At 36.7% G+C, this 17,659-nt stretch overlaps 1 protein-coding gene across 2 annotated transcripts in view; it reads left to right on the top strand.

Moving 5' to 3' along the window:
- ZBTB10 (zinc finger and BTB domain containing 10) overlaps window positions 1-11,156 on the top strand; it is a 30,805-nt gene extending 19,649 nt beyond the window's left edge. Inside the window, exons 3-6 of one of the 2 annotated variants that reach the window (XR_005932234.1) lie at window positions 3,153-3,326; window positions 5,448-5,623; window positions 5,832-5,915; window positions 8,428-8,642. Coding sequence is in view for 1 of the 2 variants with exons in the window: in XM_030012306.2 (XP_029868166.1) it covers window positions 3,153-3,326; window positions 5,448-5,623; window positions 8,428-8,733 (656 nt within the window). In the remaining variant the exon portion in view is untranslated. Of the gene's footprint in view, window positions 1-3,152; window positions 3,327-5,447; window positions 5,624-5,831; window positions 5,916-8,427 lie in introns of both variants that reach the window. The other variant, XM_030012306.2, reaches the window with a different exon arrangement.
- The last annotated feature ends 6,503 nt before the right edge of the window (window positions 11,157-17,659 follow it).

The following is a 17,659-nucleotide window of genomic DNA, read 5'->3' as shown; positions in this document are numbered from 1 at the left end:
ACAGAACATTATTGCTTCTAATTACCCTCTTTCTTTAAAAAAAAAAAAAAAAAAAAAAAAACCCACCTTTTTCACTGCTGTCTGTATTTCCCCCTTTGTACCCACCCCCAGTACAACTGCATATGTAGTTGCTTTCAGTCTCCTATCAAAATCATCTGTAATTAAGTTGACAGGAACAGGTTAGATGATGACTGTACCTGTAGTTTTGCAAGCAGGTTTCAGGGGGCAGTAGCCTGGGTGGGAGGAGGAATGGGAAAAGATGTTATGAGCCACAGGGGTCTGTAATATCTTATACTTGGCCCAGCTACAGTAAGAAGCTTATCTGACTATAGGCTATATGTCCACCTGGGGAAACTAGTAGAGGCTAGGTATTGCACTTCCAGTTCCCAGTCTATATATAATTCATGGTTTTCCTGTTTGGATGAGCCATTAGATGTTAAAAATGCCTTTTTTGTTGTTTTGTTTTGAACATATTATATGTATGCTTAATCTAGAAAGCAGGTTTTCTAGGTCAACGAATTATTCTAAGAATAAGCATTAGGTTTAATTATGATCTGCTTAGTCCTGTACTGTGCAGAGACTGAAGTGTCCGTAGCAGCCTCTTATCTCTTGTGGTATCTGTGCTGGTGTTCTTTCATGTTATAACAAGTCTTCTCTTCAAATTGGAGGTAGAAGAATTTAATAGCTATTATCCCCAGTAGACTACAGCTTTTAAGTCTGTTTGGCTCTATGCCAAGTCTTATGCCAAGATCTAGACCTATCCAGGGATTTGAGTTCCTAACTTCCCTCAAACTTCAGTACCAGCTGTGAGCATAAATGTTCCTAATGAAATTCGATTTGTGTTCTCTTAGATCCCGAAAAACTGTCAAAGTGACCGTGTTATAAATGTGTTCAGCTTGGTACAACTCTTGCTTATGGTCAGTCTTTGATGTATGCTTATTTTGAAGGAAGCTATGCAATGTTGCCTGTACACAGCATATACTTTACATCTGTGAGCAGTAAAGGCTTGGTCTGTTATCTGACAGATATTCTTCCTATAAGGGGGGGAAAATGTGATTAAATATTTTGATCACTGATCTTCCACTGGTCAAGTAGAGACAGGACAGCTCTGTTAGAGGGGAAAAGCCTATAAAGAAAAGGTCTAATATTTTAAACAGATTATAGAAGTTGTTTTATTTTTTTTTTTTCTCTGCTAGAGCCTGAAGCCTGCTTTAATTTGGAGGCTTTTAGCCTTGAGGTCAAGTCATCTTTGCTCTTGCCCAGAACTGCTTCCTCACTAATCCTTTCTTGTATATTACAGAAAGAAGTTTTACTGCTCACCTCAAAGGAATGTGTAGTTGGCATGTCTATAGGGTATCTGTGTTCTATTCCTTGAGCTGTTGTGAGATGCCATTGCTGGAGTCCATAGCTCCAAATTAGTGTAAGGAGTTCTTGCCTCTTTTGGACATAACAACAGCTATTGGAGTCAGTAATTAAAACAATATAAAAATATTTTCCTCTCTACTTTGTTGCTTAAAGGAGAGGGAGATTTATTCCCTTCCCTTCCCTTCCCCCTTCTTTGTATACCAAAATAGCTAGGTGGATGAGCTAAAATACTGGGATTTCTCTTCCTTCATCCACTCAAGCTCTGCTTTCTAAAAGCTCCCGTGGAATACCTAGGTTGGCAGTTGGGATCCAGCTTTGCTTATCATTTGCCATTGTCTAATGGTTAGGATAGAATTATAAGCTTCCTATTTGTTAATTGATTTCCTTTTGAACTGTTGTCCTATGTTGCAGATGAAACCACTGCTGCCAACCGTAACACTGCCTGAGCAGTAAACGAAACTACTGTATATGTCTAATGCTGTGAGGATTTGTAATTGGTACTTTTTTTTTCCCCAGTAAAACTGTAAGTTGTGAGTGTTTCAGTATGCGGCTTACCACTAGCTGCATGAAATTCTAATTTACACTAAGACAACTTCCTTTCCCAGAAAAATCCTTAGAATGAGCAGTATAGGGACAAAGGAAAAAGTCTTTGGACTATTAAAATGTAAAGTCTCAGGCTTGAAAGTAAAAATGTATCTATTTGCTCTGAAGCCCTTCACAACAGTGACATTGGGAATCCAATGTGAGGACCTGAGCACCATCCAGACAAATAAAAGGAAATCTGCCAGTTTCCACTGCAGTTTGTTTATTTAACAACTGTGTGCCTGTGAGGAAAGTAATGGTTTATAAGTTCATGTTTTCCAACAAACTTCTGTCTTGGGGATTGGGGGGAAGGTTGATTTGCACTCTTGCCAGAAGAGTCTTTGCCCCACAAATATGATTTTGTCAAATGCCTAGTGCAACTTTCTTGTGTACTATTTATAGTTCTTTGTGCTGTGTAATAGTGATTCCATATTCACTTGTGCAATTCTTGTTACAAAAGTACAGAATTAAACAAGCAAGAGTCTTCTTAAGGCACTATTTACTTCTGAATGATTTTGTTCTTTTAAAGAGGAAAAAAAGCTACAAAGACCATGCAAACTGCATGAAGAGCTTGTCTAAAGACCAAATGTAAATATGCAAACTAGTCTTTTAAGATGGTATGTTCCAAGTAATTATGGTGTCTTGAATTGATGTGGTTATAGAGTAATGGAGATGATTATTCAAAAAAGGATTTAGACATAGCTGTAGGATACTTTATGTAAATAAAGGTATTTAAAGCACTTTATATACCACTGAGATATTTTAAGGCAGTAAAGAAAATCAAACCTCCAGTAGAAAAATGTTTACTTTTGTACCAGCTAGACTGCCTGTGGTAGACCAGATGAAGTCACTGCACAAAGCAGTTGTAAAGAGAATCCAGTGGAAAACTTTTTATCCCTGTCATGATGATAGTGAGGGAATAAATACCCTTACGATAAAAGTTCTTGTAGTATGAAAAAGGCTTTGAATTTTTCTCAGGATGGGCAGAAGAAATGGTGCTGTGGAGAGTAGTTCAAAGGTCTAATTTCAGTGAAATTAGGAATGCAGTTATTTCTTCATTTCAGTATTGAAGATTATGTGAAAAAAATAATTACTATTTTAAGGTTTGAAACTTTTTAGTCACAGTTTAAAAAGGATATATATTTTGCTAAACAGCATGACCTACTAGAACCCAGGAAGCTAAAGTAAGACTGTGTCTGTAATAGGTACTTCAAGTGACTTCAAGTATGGACTGCTGCCGGGTACTTCAAGTGACTTCAAGTATGGACTGCTGCCGGGTACTTCAAGTGACTTCAAGTATGGACTGCTGCCGGGTACTTCAAGTGACTTCAAGTATGGACTGCTGCCAGAATCTTGGCCAAAAGAAGCTTGGGAAAATGGCAAGTATATCTGATGGAGAGGTGGTTGTTTTTTGCCTCTGATAGGTGTTCTTTATATTCTGTGTCACTGCTGGTAATATTTGATTAATTTGTTTAGAGCTTTACAGGATTAAGTGTTTACATAATCTCCTTCCATATCATTTGCCTTTCTGGATAATGTAAATAGGAGTACTTCCTTGGAGGGAGAAAAAGGAATTCAAATAGATGGAAAAGTAAAAACAGAACATGATTTATATCAGCTCTTGTATTGTGCCTGAATATGAAGATACCTGAGGTCTTTAATGATCTGATGGCCCCCCGCCCCGCTGCAGTAAGCTAATTACAGATAAATGGGCTTTGAAATTGAATGCTTGGATGATGAAGTTATGAAGTTAAATATAATTGTCAGAGTAGACAGACATCAGAGCATACTTCTTGCTATTAAAAATAAAAGGTTTTGAATTCAATGGAGCCATAGCTAAAGCCCTCTTCAGTCAAACCTATGTTGTATAACCTACCCTTTCACAGCTTATGTGCCTTTCTTAATAGTTCAAGCAAGCAATTATCTGTAATTATTTTTCTGTCTGAAAACATACCCAAAACCCCACCACATCTAAAATAATTGTTGCTAGATCCTTAAAATACATAAAGTCTTTAGTAAAAAGAGGATCTTAAGGACTGGGTAATAGTAATGCCCACCTCTTCTCTCTGTAGCTTTGAGCTATTACTGGGATGTGGTTTATGCTTTACTGTAAATATTTTGTTTTTTACGGTGGAAGGAATTGGGTCATCAGAAGGTGAAATTCATTAGCAGGCAAGGGATTAGAACTCGGGTCTTAGGAGGTCTGCCTGTTCTTAAACCGTTAAATTCCCATATATCTTACAGCCCTGATGTCTGCCTGTCTGTCATACCCCTCTTGATGTGTGTAAGACTGCAATTTAAAACATTTTTTGAACTTATTTTTCTTCATGTAAGCCATTATGTGACATTATGTTGACATGCAGCTTGCATGAATGCTCCGATATACCAAGGCAAACTTTTGAATACAGGCAAAATTTAACTTCCATGTTATGATGGATTTTGAAGCTGGGAGGAGGCATCTTAGATACAGGCATGCAGTCCCATGCACATAGCACACAATTACTTTTGCTTTCTTCCTGCCAGCATGAACATTAGAAACTTATGTATATAATCAAGTAGCCTTAGCCAGTGCTTTTTGGATGCTTCTAGATAGTTATGATCATGTTCATAAATTGTCACTTGTAGTAAGTTGACTCGGTACCCTATTCTCAAAATAATCCTTGTATTCCTGTGTGGACTTCTTCGTAGCTGTCACAGCATCCTATGCTTTTCTATTTCACACAGTAATAGGCAGCTGTAGTAAACCTGTTTTGCACATATCCTTTGAGCAAGCTATGTTAGTTATCCTTGGTCCAAGGATATGTAAACAGCTCTCTTCTTTCAGAAGGAAGAAGTGGGATATTGCTGCTTCCAGAAGTTTTTTTCTGCTCTCTTTATTTTTTCTACTGTTAGACCAAAATAGACTTTGGGTAGAGAATAGCTAAAATCTGAACCAATAACTTCCCTTTTTAGCTATTTCAGAATTATGCTACCTCTTACTGTTCTATTCCTTTTGTCAATATTAATTCTTGCTTAATTATACTTTCTTTTTTTTACTTATTTGTAGAGTCAGATCTTGGCAGGCACTTCCTGCACATAATTCTAAATGGAATATTGGGAGAGAAGATTGTAACTGTCTAAATGCCGCAGAGCTAGAGTGTTTCTAATCCAGAATAAAGTGTGTTCTGGTATAGGTGACCTCTAGAAAATGGAATACTGCTAATTTGGAGCTAACTTACTCTGACTCATGAAATAAGACTTCTTTTCAAAGAATCAATCTGTACTTCTGTAGTAAAAATTCTTTGGTTACAAGTAGGTATTTTTCTAGCAAGATCATACATGCAGAACCTACCAGTATTTGTGGTTTCTGCAGGAAGGCATTGTCCTGATTTGGCTAATGAAAAGTCACGTGGGTGCTTTATTGTTTTGGCACCTGTTTATTTTTGTACACCAGGCAGAACATATTGAAATAGTTTTTTGTGTTTCATCATCTTTTCTCCTGATGACTTATTATCTTGTAGGCGATTCCTCTGCTTTAATCATGAACAAGTTGAAGTGTCCACACTGTAATTATGTAGCCAAATACAGAAGAACACTAAAGAGACACTTGCTCATTCACACAGGCGTGAGATCTTTCAGTTGTGACATCTGTGGGAAGCTGTTTACTCGAAGAGAGCATGTAAAGAGACATTCCTTGGTAGGTAACCTCAAGTGTGTGTGTGCGTGTGTGTGTATGCGCATGTACCAGTGGGTTTTTATAGTTGTTTCACATGTTTTGGTAGTTGAGAGAAACACTGTTCTCTGACTTGCCATAATGTAACTTGTTTTATCTTAATCTAAAATGTATGAGGATAAACATCTCTTTGTGATAACTATACCTCTTATATTCTTAATGGAAAATGCAGTATCAATTAAGACAGTCGCTGGAATTCTGATGAGATAATTTCAAGATGATTTTCAAAGTGATGTGATAAAGAGATGCAGTATATGTAAGTATTCTGTAGATAACGAAAGGGAATTTTGGCTTGGTGTTACTGCAATAGAATAGCACATCTTCTTGTTCTATAATGCTGCATCACTGTTTTCTGTGAGGACACCCTGTTAATCAGCAATTGCACAATATCTTGGGGTAGTTCTGAAATACTTATTTCACAACTAGACAAATCTATAGTATACTATCTGCTTTAAGATTTAGGAAGGAATACAAAAATACTTGAGATGCAGAAAGTAAATGTCCTTCTGACTTGCATTCTACCAATACCATAATCAGCAGGTGAGCTTACCCTGTCCTGTGCATGTTGCATTACTCAGGATTTGACTTGAGTACTGCTTATCTGAGGAACCAGAGAAAGTATTATCTGTCTTGGGTATTTTGCAGGTACTTTGTATCTAGTCTGTAAGGAAATTAAGACTTCATTATAATATTTACTGTATAAAATCCAAAGTGTGTTTTCAGGGAGTAATAAAAGCAAGATCATATTGGTGGTGAGAAGGTAATAACATTTCTCCAAGCTGTGATTTTAAAAAACTCATTTTGCAACATGTTTTGCAGATACTCAAAATAGGTTAGTACATGGAACAGGGTAAATTGCACTTTACTTCTCCGTTTTGGTAGCTTTCCTCAGTCCTTTGAGAATCAATGGACCACCTTGCTCCCTCATGAAGGTGTTCCATAAGTCTCCATACCCTCCTCGCAGTTGGCTTTTTGTTCCTCAGTGAGTAGAAAAAGTGGTTGTGAGCTTCCAAGTTTTAATGCAGATGCAGAAAAGAGCTTTTGGTGTAAGGCTTCCTAACTTGCCTTTCTAGCTTGCGCTATCATGAAATGGACTTTCTGTTAGCCAGTAATATTATTAAAAGTAAATAATAATCTGAGTCATATCAGGATATAATTCTAGAAGATATAAATTTAAGACCGCTATAGTAATTTTAAGTATTCCTTAAATTGCTCTACAGGTAGGAAAGACATATGTTAGTAGCTCCTACATTTTAGAACCAGCATCTTTCTTATGTTCCACTGGACTTCTCTCATCTTGGATACACATCTTTCCACTCTGCTACTGCTGCCTTTCTTCCTCTTCCCATACCACCTGGTGAAGGCTTAGATGCCTGAAGGGACAAGAGTGCCTATGATATTACCGAGTCTGAAGGACATCTTATTCTGTAGTATCTGTAGGTGACTGCAGTGATGGAGGTGGTGATGGTACAGGGCAGCTCTGTGGCTGGGCAGAGGTGGTTAGGTCATTATCACCTTATTGGTGGTGATACTGTGTAACACATCCCAGCAGCTACTCTACTTCTTCCTTTGTGGCTCACCAGAGAAGATAGCAACTGTGGGTGGTAGTCAGTCTACCAGGTAGAGTAGAGTGGGACTTCAGGTTTCTGTCCTGCAGTATCTGATGAGGTCTTGTAGCTGAAGATTTTTTTTCCTTCAGGAAAGGAGATGAAGTCAGACAGGTTGAAAATAGCTATAGAGTGAGCTCAGCCCAGCACGGTGTTTTAACTTTTAACTGAAGTGTGCTCTCCCTGATGGGATCAGACCACCTTCCCCTCTTGCTGCCATTCAACAGAAACCTCAAACATTCTGCTTTGTGTGAAACACTATCATAACAAGTCTAGAGGCTGAGGAAAACACATGTAGTATCAGCTGTACAGATTATACAGTGGGACTAAGGTAACTATTTGTGTCTTGACCTTGTTTGGTTTTGGTTTTTTTCCCTCATCTGGGTGGTAATTTCTGTTTTATCTAGAATGGCAACTTTTTCAATGTGACCTCAAATGAGATATTTAAGCACATAGTTGTAATCTGTTATGGGGACCCCCAATAGAAGAAGGAAGCCTTCAACTTAATTTTTTCCAAGATGATAACCATTATACATGGTTGCTGATTTCAGTTACTTGTACAAATAACATACCCCCAAATTAAAAATTAAAATTTATGTTTAGTCAAGTTAGTCAACAGCAGCCTCCTAATTTTACATGCAAGCTCACTCTTACATACAAGACAAAAAATTCTTCAAAGGAACCTGGAAAGATGATGTTGGGTTTGGTTGTGTTGGGAGGGAGGTGTCGTGGAAGAAGGATCTTGCTCTTTGAATTTACAACTCCAGCTTGTTCTTAGGACTTAAAATTGTAAAGGTGATTTTCTAAATGAGTTATGATCCTGTGTGCAACATAAGTGCTTATACTGTTCCCATTGCCTTTCAGAGTCTTGTTCTGTACAGTGAGTAGTCATAAAATTAACACTCACCTGTTTATGGAACAGGCAGCTATTCAGCTATCTGCTGAACAGTAAGCAGCTAGTTTGGTTGTGGGCAATAGCTTGTAGTCAGAATGGATCTCTAGTAGTACTTCTCTTTCTCTGAACGGTGTTGCGGTATCCTTCAGAAGAGGTCAAAAAATGAATTTTTGTATTAGTAATTATTATTAGTAGTAGTTTTCTAGTACTATTGCAAATGCAACCTGATACACGCATTTTCAGCTGTTAATATTTCTCTTCCATAGGTGCATAAAAAGGATAAAAAGTATAAATGTATGGTGTGTAAGAAGATTTTCATGCTAGCAGCCAGCGTTGGAATAAGACATGGATCGCGACGTTACGGAGTTTGTGTAGACTGTGCAGATAAATCTCAACCTGGAGGGCAAGAGGGAGCAGACCAGGTGCAGGACACAGATTTCCCTAGGGATGAAGAATATGAGGAAAATGAAGTGGGAGAAGGTGATGAGGAGCTTGGTGATGATGTAGAAGAACAGAATGACCAGTCTCGATGGGATGAATCTGGGGAAGTTTGTATGCCTTTAGATGACTGACAGAGCATATGACTTCAGGGTGCCGCTAATGGACACTATATGGATTGACTATTTGAATTTTTGGACTGAAGGCTTGCAAAATATGGTACAGGCTGGGTGGTAGTTATGTTGCTGTGAAAAACGTAGGGTCAAAGCCTTATAGCAAAAAAGGATTATTAATTTTTTTATGATATTTGCACAGGACTGTACAGCATACAACCATTTGGTTGAATTATACAGAGTCCTCACATCTACAGTCAGTTATCAAAAGAAAAATGTATTTTTTATTATTTATAGGATATAGCTACTTGGGTCCTATTCAGACATAGTAGTAACTGTACTTATGTTACACATTCATGTATCTGTTAACATGAATGAAGAAAATTGCAACTTCGTATGGAAATACAAAGACAGGTTTCCCAAATCCACTTGTACTTTGTCAGTGAACCAGTTAAGCTAATTTGGGCTATTGGCTCTTGTTTCCACAAGCATGTCTTTGCCATACAAACCTTACCTCTCCCGTACTCTGATAGGTGAAAGCCAATAATTTAAATATGTATCAAAGATAATGCCAACACTGTATTGAAATTTGGTTTTAAAACTTTTGGCTCTATGCTGGCAGGTGGTATAGGTGATAAGCACTGGAGAAGTTAATAATGGCATTAATTTAGTGTCTCTTCACAGTTTTGAATTTTCAAGAAGGCTGTTATTGATTCATCAGTTCCAAAATGATCTTGCAGAAGGAATGACCAATAATGAAAATAATAGAATGATGAGAGCATGGGTAACTCTTCTGCCACTTAGTCAAAAGAGATAGTCATGCTAAAAGGTATCTGATGTAATAATGTTTCCTCCCTCCTCTAAGGCCCCCCCTCCTCTCAAACTTTTGATTTCCCTGGTGTATACCTCAGTCCCACACAATAAAAATACAAGGAATGGAGAAAGTGTCATATTAAACAACTTTTTGGATGATAATTTCTTACTTGTCCGGTTTTTGGCTAGTTTATGTGATGTGAATTGGACACTAGGCTATTGTGCCCATCGTTCGTCATTAAAATGAACACAAACTATTTTTTATTCTTTTGTACTTAATGGGTTGTTGCTAGTGTTTAATATAAACCAACTACATTTAACTTGTTGACTTAATTTGCTGGAATTTTTTTTTTTTAAAGAAAAACAAAAAGTCCAAAGCAAAATAATGCTCTTTGAGTTGTCTACTTTTCAGGATGATATGCTCCCTACACTCTTTATTTCAAATTTTCTAGGAGGTGTTGAAACTTGAATTTTTGTAGCCATGTGGGTTTTTTTCCTAAGCTTGTAATATTGTACCAATGACTTCAGGCCTCTTTCATAGGGAGGGGAGGGCATTACACCTTCATCTTAAACTCCTTTGTGTTGTCTAGCCTAAAGGCAAATAAATTCAGGCAATCATTGGAACAATAAATCTGATGTACTATTATGTCACGAGTAAATATGCAGAGCATTTATCATGACACATAGCTAGGCCAGTGTGACAGTACTGTATAAAAACCAATTGAGGGTCACCATATTTTTCAGCTTTGTTTAATTTTAAAATGAGTATATTTTTTCCTATTTTATATCAGGTAACTAAATTATGCTAGTTGTGTGGATAACTTTGAACTTAATGCTTTGACAGACAGAATCTTAATGGTGCTCCATCTGATCAAAGTTGGTATGTATTTAAAGAGACGAGCTTTACTGTTGTCCTTTACATCAGTAGAACAGTAACATAATGTTAAGACATTGTTTTTGTTGACTGAAGCTGAGATAAGTTTGAATTACAGTTATATGGGAATTAAAATGCTTTTTTTATCATCCACTTGTTTCATTGGTAGTTTCCACAACATTGTAAACCTGACAGATGATTAGTTTTGTGGGGGAGGGTGGGGAGGGTGGGGTGCCTTTTTTTACACTGAAGAATACATCTTATTCTCATTGTTCTAGACTGAAATGAGTAATGTGTAATTCTGGTGGGGTCCAAAGTAGAAATTAGTTGGGCAAAGATGATATGAATGAAAAAATATTTTAAACGTTAAAGTAATGTTCTGCTTTGTGAATATGTAAGTATAGCATAAAGATTTTTTCCATCCCATTTATCCCCTTTAAAACCATAGTTTACAATTGGTAGATCTGTCTATATATATAAATATATATATATATATCTGAAATTCACCTAAATCTGCTTTATTAGGATACTGCTCACTTAATGCTTAGAAACTGGACCTGGCTCTACATTCTTAATGTATTTTCTTTTTTTTTGTTGTTTTGTTTTGGTTTTGGTTTTTTTCCTCTAGGTATGAACTTATTCTCTTGGAACTGAATCTTCTTTTACTACTTAAATCATTTATGTATATCTGGTAAATTATGACCAAATTTGTTGTTAGACTGCATACAGTAAATTGAAATATACACTTGGTACACTACAGAATTGTTGTGCTTTTGTTCTGGTTATATTTGGAAAAGCAGGCTTTAATAGAAATTAGTGTTATTTATAAATAATCAGTTATTATTCACTGACCTTAATATTCTGTTGCATTGTGACAATCATCGTTTCCTTGGTAATACTTAACTGCTTGCTTTTAAAGTTGCGTGTAATTGCCCTTAGTAGGACTGGAGGGAGAGGGATGACTATTGAAACGTGGTAATAGCTCTTTAGCAAATGGTGTGAAATAGTTTGATGGAGATCCACTGTTCTTGTATTGGGGAACCAAAAGAATTTGTTTGGAAGCTATCTGCAGTCTGGATTTTCTGAGCTGTTTATTCAGAAGTTATTTTAAATACATTATTTGATTGGGGAGCTCTAAATTAATAAAAGTAAATTTCCTAAGAATAACCATAAGAGGGACAGCTCCAGTTTCTTTACTATTACAAAAAATAGGAAGAGATTTCTGTTTGCCCTAGAAATCATCTTCCCCTTAAGAAATGCTGGAGCTATGCTGTAGTAACATGGCAGTGAATTTTAGTTTGTCTGGTTTTTGGGGTTTTGCAGGGGGGTGGGGAGGGTGATTCCTTTTTAAAAGAAGACAGACTGAACTGTCTTCCTTATCAAATTAAAAGAAAGCCAGTGTTTCATTTTGTCTTCTGATGAAATAGTTCCCAAACCAAATGTCTGAGACTTGCTTATTTGGGGCAATGATACACAAGAGTAGTGTTATGAAAAGAATTGTATATGTTTCCCCCCCGTTCTGTGGGTTTTGTTTGTTTTCTGGTCTCTTCAAGCAGTGGCAGTTATCTTTTAGAAATGAACATACAGAGCAGGGCAGGGAACCATGATGCAGGGTAAAATCAAATCAGTAGGTAAATTCACTTTGATTAGAAGTCCTTGTCAAAGTAGGTGTGATGTAAGGAAGATGGACAATGTAAAATGTGTTTGTCTTATGCCAATGTTACTACAATGCAATAGCAAGCATTTTTCAATTGTAATGTCAGATGCATCTTGCAGGAAAAAATGGCATTTTTTTCAATTGTGTAGAAAACTTTCATAGTTCAGTTTGCTAACAGATCTTCTAGTAAAATCATTTTTTGAAGTGAAACCAGTTTTGAAAGCCAGAAATGATACTTGGTTGTCAACGCAATGATGCACCCTAAGAAGTAAGAGTTGAAATTACTGGTCCTCACAGTATACATTGTTACTTGCTGAGACGCATATACTTCTGCAAATGCAGAGTTTTCAGGTATTACTACATGCCCGTTTCTTCTGAAAAGAATAAGCATTATCAGGTGAAGAAAAGTTTGGCGCCAGTACACTGGCATGTGGTAGGCTTCTAGTTGTGGGTCACAGCAGTAATGCTGTTAGCAGACGATGCCACCTTTGCCTAGCTTTAAGTTGGTAAGACTTTTAAGAGGATTTTCTTTAATGAGGCCAATCTCTGTGGTTTGCTTGCTTAAAGTTTTGTTTCACTTGACTTTTCCTGTTCTTGCCACTCAGTAACACAAGTCTCCCACCTAATGTAAAATATTGCTGTAGTCTGCTGACTCCACACAGATCCAGAATTCACTTTGCAAGAACTGTACCTTATTGGCTGTTCCTTTGTACTTTGTTGTATTTAAATGGCCTTGGATACTAATACGAGAAATGAAAGCAAGATAATTGATACCACCACCAGCCTGAAAAACTTGTTGTGCCAAAAGAAAGTGAGAAAGGAGAAAAATGTTGACTGCAATGTGATAAGAAAAAGGCTTTTGGATTTGAGTTGTTACAGTTCCTCTTGTTTGCTGCTTGAATGTTTCGGACAATTCACTGTATTTCTCTCTAGCACAATTTGGTGACAACCTTCTGATGAAGAAGCTATGCAAGAAGCCCAGTTCTGAATTTATTTGGTGTCTCCAGAATGTGGTTCAGGCTCTGCAGAGGTAGTACCACTGAGTAGTTTGCTGTAGATATTTTACCATATACCCTTCTCTTAGCATCCCTCATCACTATGTAATCGTTATCCATTTTTTTATTTGATAAATGTTTGCTCCTTAGAACTGAGATTTGCCTTTTATATGTTTTAATAGCACACTACTGTGTTTCACTAAACGGTATGGTAAAGGCTAAATATTAACACAATGGATAAAAAGAAATAAGTTGGTTTTCATATAGTTTCTTTTAACAAACCTGTAATAAAATAAATCTTTTGTAATAAAGAAAATACAGGTTTGAAATCCAGGGACAGGGACATTGCTGAGCTGAACTGAACCCTTTGAGATGTTGAAGATCCCACATATAATTCACTATGGCTTTTTAAAATACTTTTATGTGAAAAAAGGTAAAAATATACTAGAAGGATCCTATGACTTTAAACTGGAAAATAAAATTGGCTTAAGTACTTTGTATGTAACATTGTTGCAATCTGAAGCAAATGTTTAAAATAAGCTATATATAATGTTTTGCTTACCTGAATTGATTTGAATTAGCCACTTCAGAATACAGACATAAGTAATTTCTCACTAACATACTGATATGTAAACATAATTTCAAGACTTCTAATACTATGTGCACCAGTCTCTAAGTTACCATGCTGCAAATAAATTTAAAAAATAACTATTTCATTCTATCTATTTTTATCTGTGCCCTGCATCCTCACCCTCCACAAGTAGATGGAGAGATTTCTTTGGATGGATAAGTGTTAACACAATCATTTGCTGCAAATGACTTGACTTCTGCTTCTGACATAGAATAGAACTTACAGAAAATAGAATTTAATTTAAGGTCGTATATTAAACTTTGCTCATAAGAAGGCAGATCACTTTTAAGATAACTAGTTTCCAAAAACCAGCAGCCCAGACAAGGTGTGTATACCTAAAACTGGATTTTAGACAAACTTCAGCACAATGTTGAGCAGATTACTTAAGGGATACTTTAGACACAGTCTAGTGCATACCAGAAGAAGGCTTGGATCCCCTCAGAAATGCAGTTGTACTGTGTGCGCCCAAAACCTTTGTCTTGATGTTTTGTTCCCTCTCTCCAGCCCCACCAACCTGAGATGTTTGGAAAAAGTGCTTTCACCTGGGTTTCTCAAAAGCTTCTTGACTGAATAATGCTGGATGTGTGTTTGAACTGATCCTTTGGCTTCTGTTATCTTCCTAAATTAGAGTTATTTTTGGTAGGTTATGCACAAGTGGGTTCCTTCAGTTGAAAAATGATCAGCCCTTTGTCAGCTCTTTCAAGAATTTGGAAACTTCAAAATTTTCTGTTTGCCACATAGAGAAAACTTTAGGTTTTGTATCCTGGATAGCAAGTCTGCTTGTACGTCTTGACTTGGATACTAGGGCTTTGTGAAGACTAAGGCCTTTTCCTGTTGACTATCTCTGCACAGCTTTCTGATACGTAGGTAAAGCACATAAGCAAATTGTTTTGTGGGGGACAATAGCTCTGGTTTTGGGAGAGCCTGAAAAATAGCTTGTAAGCCGTTGAATGAGCTTCTGCATTACTTTTAAAATTATCTGAATGGTGTTTCTCAGAGAATCATTTCAAGACTTGAATATATTTTCAGCTTGTTAATTAAGTGCTATATAGTAGTGTGATGTTTTCTTGTTAAATTTATGTAAACTATTCTGTTTTGTCTAAGTATGTTAGGAAAAGAGCTTCAGATTCCGCAGAATAGCGTTAACTTTGTAGCTAGAAAGGAGCAGCAGGAAAAGAAATAAGTTTCTTAAATTCAGCAAATTCAATGTAATTAGATAAGAATTAACATTGGGACAGGAAGCAGTTGTAGCTGAACTGCAGAGTTTGTAGGAGGGTCATGAAAAAAAGCTAACGCTGAATGAAATAGTCTAGCAGCATTCTTCGTGGACCTGAAGTCTAGCTGCATTCGTCAAGGACAGGAAAAGATGCTTATCTTTGCAGCATGGTTGAGTTGATATTGCTGTAGAACCCTTAACTCTTGAAACGCTGACCTTTAAAGGATAGACCTAACGTGAAACTTTTAAGCTCTCAACCTCTTTCTAGCCCTTTAACTTGAAAATGCTTACAAGATTAACTCTTAAGAGATACCAGACTTATGCTGAGAAAGAGCCCAAATTGTTTTCAAATCAAATGAAGAGAGTTTTTTTGAGCATATTAAGTGATTATACCACCTCAGTGCATTTATTTCCCAAATTCATAGAGCAGAGGCACAGTACTTGTTCAGTTCATTCAAAGATTGTATTGATACTGAATGCCAAAACTGTCAACTTGATAGGAAATAGTAACTGCATCCCACTCCTATTAACTCTTAAAATGCCTTTAGCTCGGAAGGGTTGCTTTTATCAGTCAGTGTGTGCTGCATTCTTCCGTGATACTGTCTCCCAAGGCAACATCTTGTTCAAACAATCCTTAAGTTCTGCCTTCTGGGTGTAGATTGCAAAATGTTATCAGTGAAGAAGTGTCACAAAATAAATCCTACCTGGGAATATTTTTCTTGTGTTTCTCATGGCTGAAATGTAGGAAGTACATTTCTGAAGCGCTGCTTTAATTGAAAGATCCTTTTAGTTTAAGTAACTATTTTTCTTAAGGAATGGTGATTTGGTGAGTGACCTGCATGTGCTCTTTGAACGTTGTCATACTATCTTTCTGCAAATTATCCACTTGAAAAATCAGACTACTGAGGTCATAGGATATAATATTAATATATCAATGCATTTTTGTCATCTTTCTCAAAAATCGAGGTAAATGGAAAAGAGGGGGGAGTGGGAAGGTTTATCTTTAACCTCTGAGTAATTGGAATTTAGGAAGATGCTTGCTTTTAAACCTTACTGAGACTTGATGTGCCAAGATGTTTATAAACTGCATGGGATATATAACATTACTCTTGCTAAATTGGCAAAAATTACTATTGCCTTGTTTAATTATATTTTTTCAAAACTATTGGAGGTGTAATCTCAGTCATCTTTACTGTCATACCTCTAACATAATTTACAACTTTAGAGGATCTGCTCACTTTCTGGAAACAGCAAGATATGAATACTGTTCACAAAGAAGTTGTCAATAACTTTCTCTTGAAAGGTATTATTCTGCCCTGGATTCCTCCTTGAATAATGGTTTTTATTGTCTGGAGGATGTGGAAAGGGGCATGGTGCCCACTGTACACTCGCAGGGAAAAAAATGTTAATCTGCAAAAAAGGCACATATATATATATTCTGGAAGCAGACTTTTCCCTTGGAATTTCTTGTACTTTCCTTTGAAGCATTTTAGTTTTGAAACCTGAATAGTAGTGTTAAGACACCACTAGTCAGTCTGAACTGGTGTGGTAATTTGGTGGTATACACCATTTACGTTAATATGATCTCATAGTGCTGCACAGGTCTTAACTGCAGTTGTTACTATTTGCACTGCTTTAATAACGGTAGCTATCGAAGTGGTGTGGTTCGATTACAGCGTTTGACAGGGCTTTTTAAAAGCCCTTTTGTTGTCCATTTGTGCCGTGTCCTGCTGGGTAATCTCAGGGAGGTTTTGTCCCATATATGTCTCTCCCCAGTTATACCATTGTCTCTTTTTCCTTTTTGCTAGATACTTCATAAAGCTCTCCTGAAGTAGTGAGAAAAGTGCTATTCAAGAGCCTAAGTATTGAAGTACCTGTGTAAATCTGTAGTGTTTAATGAGAATTATTGGAAGTTCCTCCTCTTTGATGTAGGTTTAGAAAAGAATCTAAAACTGAATGTGGTTTTAAGTTACCACATCAAATGATTTAACTTTAGAGTATATTCATTGTGATGGATGATGACTCATTTCTTTATCATCACAGGCTAAAATCTCAAACGACTGTTCTCTAAGAAACACTTTTACCTGTTTATCTTGCACCAGATACTCCTTTGTTCTCTTCACAGGCTGGAATGCTTCAACTGAGCTTGTAATTATCTTTTCTCTACTTCTGTTAGCTGGCTCTGAAGTGACTGTCCCTCTAGATCCACGGACTTCCTTCCTTGCTGGAGACATAAAAACTCTGGAAAGGAGTTCTGTAGGAAGAACCCCAGTGGAGTTAGGGAGACCTGGGTCTGCTCAACGTGAGCTGATAGTTGCAAAACACACTTGATTTTTCTCAATGCGTTCATAATAATTAAGAATTAAACAATGGAAAAAGAATCATGACATTATTTAACATAAGTATCTTATGCTGGGCTAGGTGGGGTTTTTTTGTGAAGCTGCCTTGCTTTTACTGATGTTAATAAAGATGATTGGCTTTCCCCACACCTACTGAAGGTAGAACAGTTACAGTAAATATTTAAAGTGAATGCATCATGGATATCGGCCAAACAACTCTGACTGTAAGTTGCTTGCAAATTTGGTGTATCCTGAAGATTGCTAGCATGCCAGAATACTTAAATTATTTGTAAGCAAAAAAACAATAGCTCTTAATTTTGGATTTGACGCCACTCGTTTTAAAACACCTTAGGTGAAGTATCTTAAAATGTAGTTCGGGGTTTTTTTATGTAACCAGTGTTTGGAACTATATTGCACTAACT

The sequence above is a fragment of the Aquila chrysaetos genome, chromosome 4, assembly GCF_900496995.4.
Source record: "Aquila chrysaetos chrysaetos chromosome 4, bAquChr1.4, whole genome shotgun sequence".
Classification (NCBI taxonomy): Eukaryota; Metazoa; Chordata; class Aves; order Accipitriformes; family Accipitridae; genus Aquila; species Aquila chrysaetos.
Note: the sequence above shows the minus strand (reverse complement) of the source record. Positions and strands in the feature narration are given on the sequence as shown.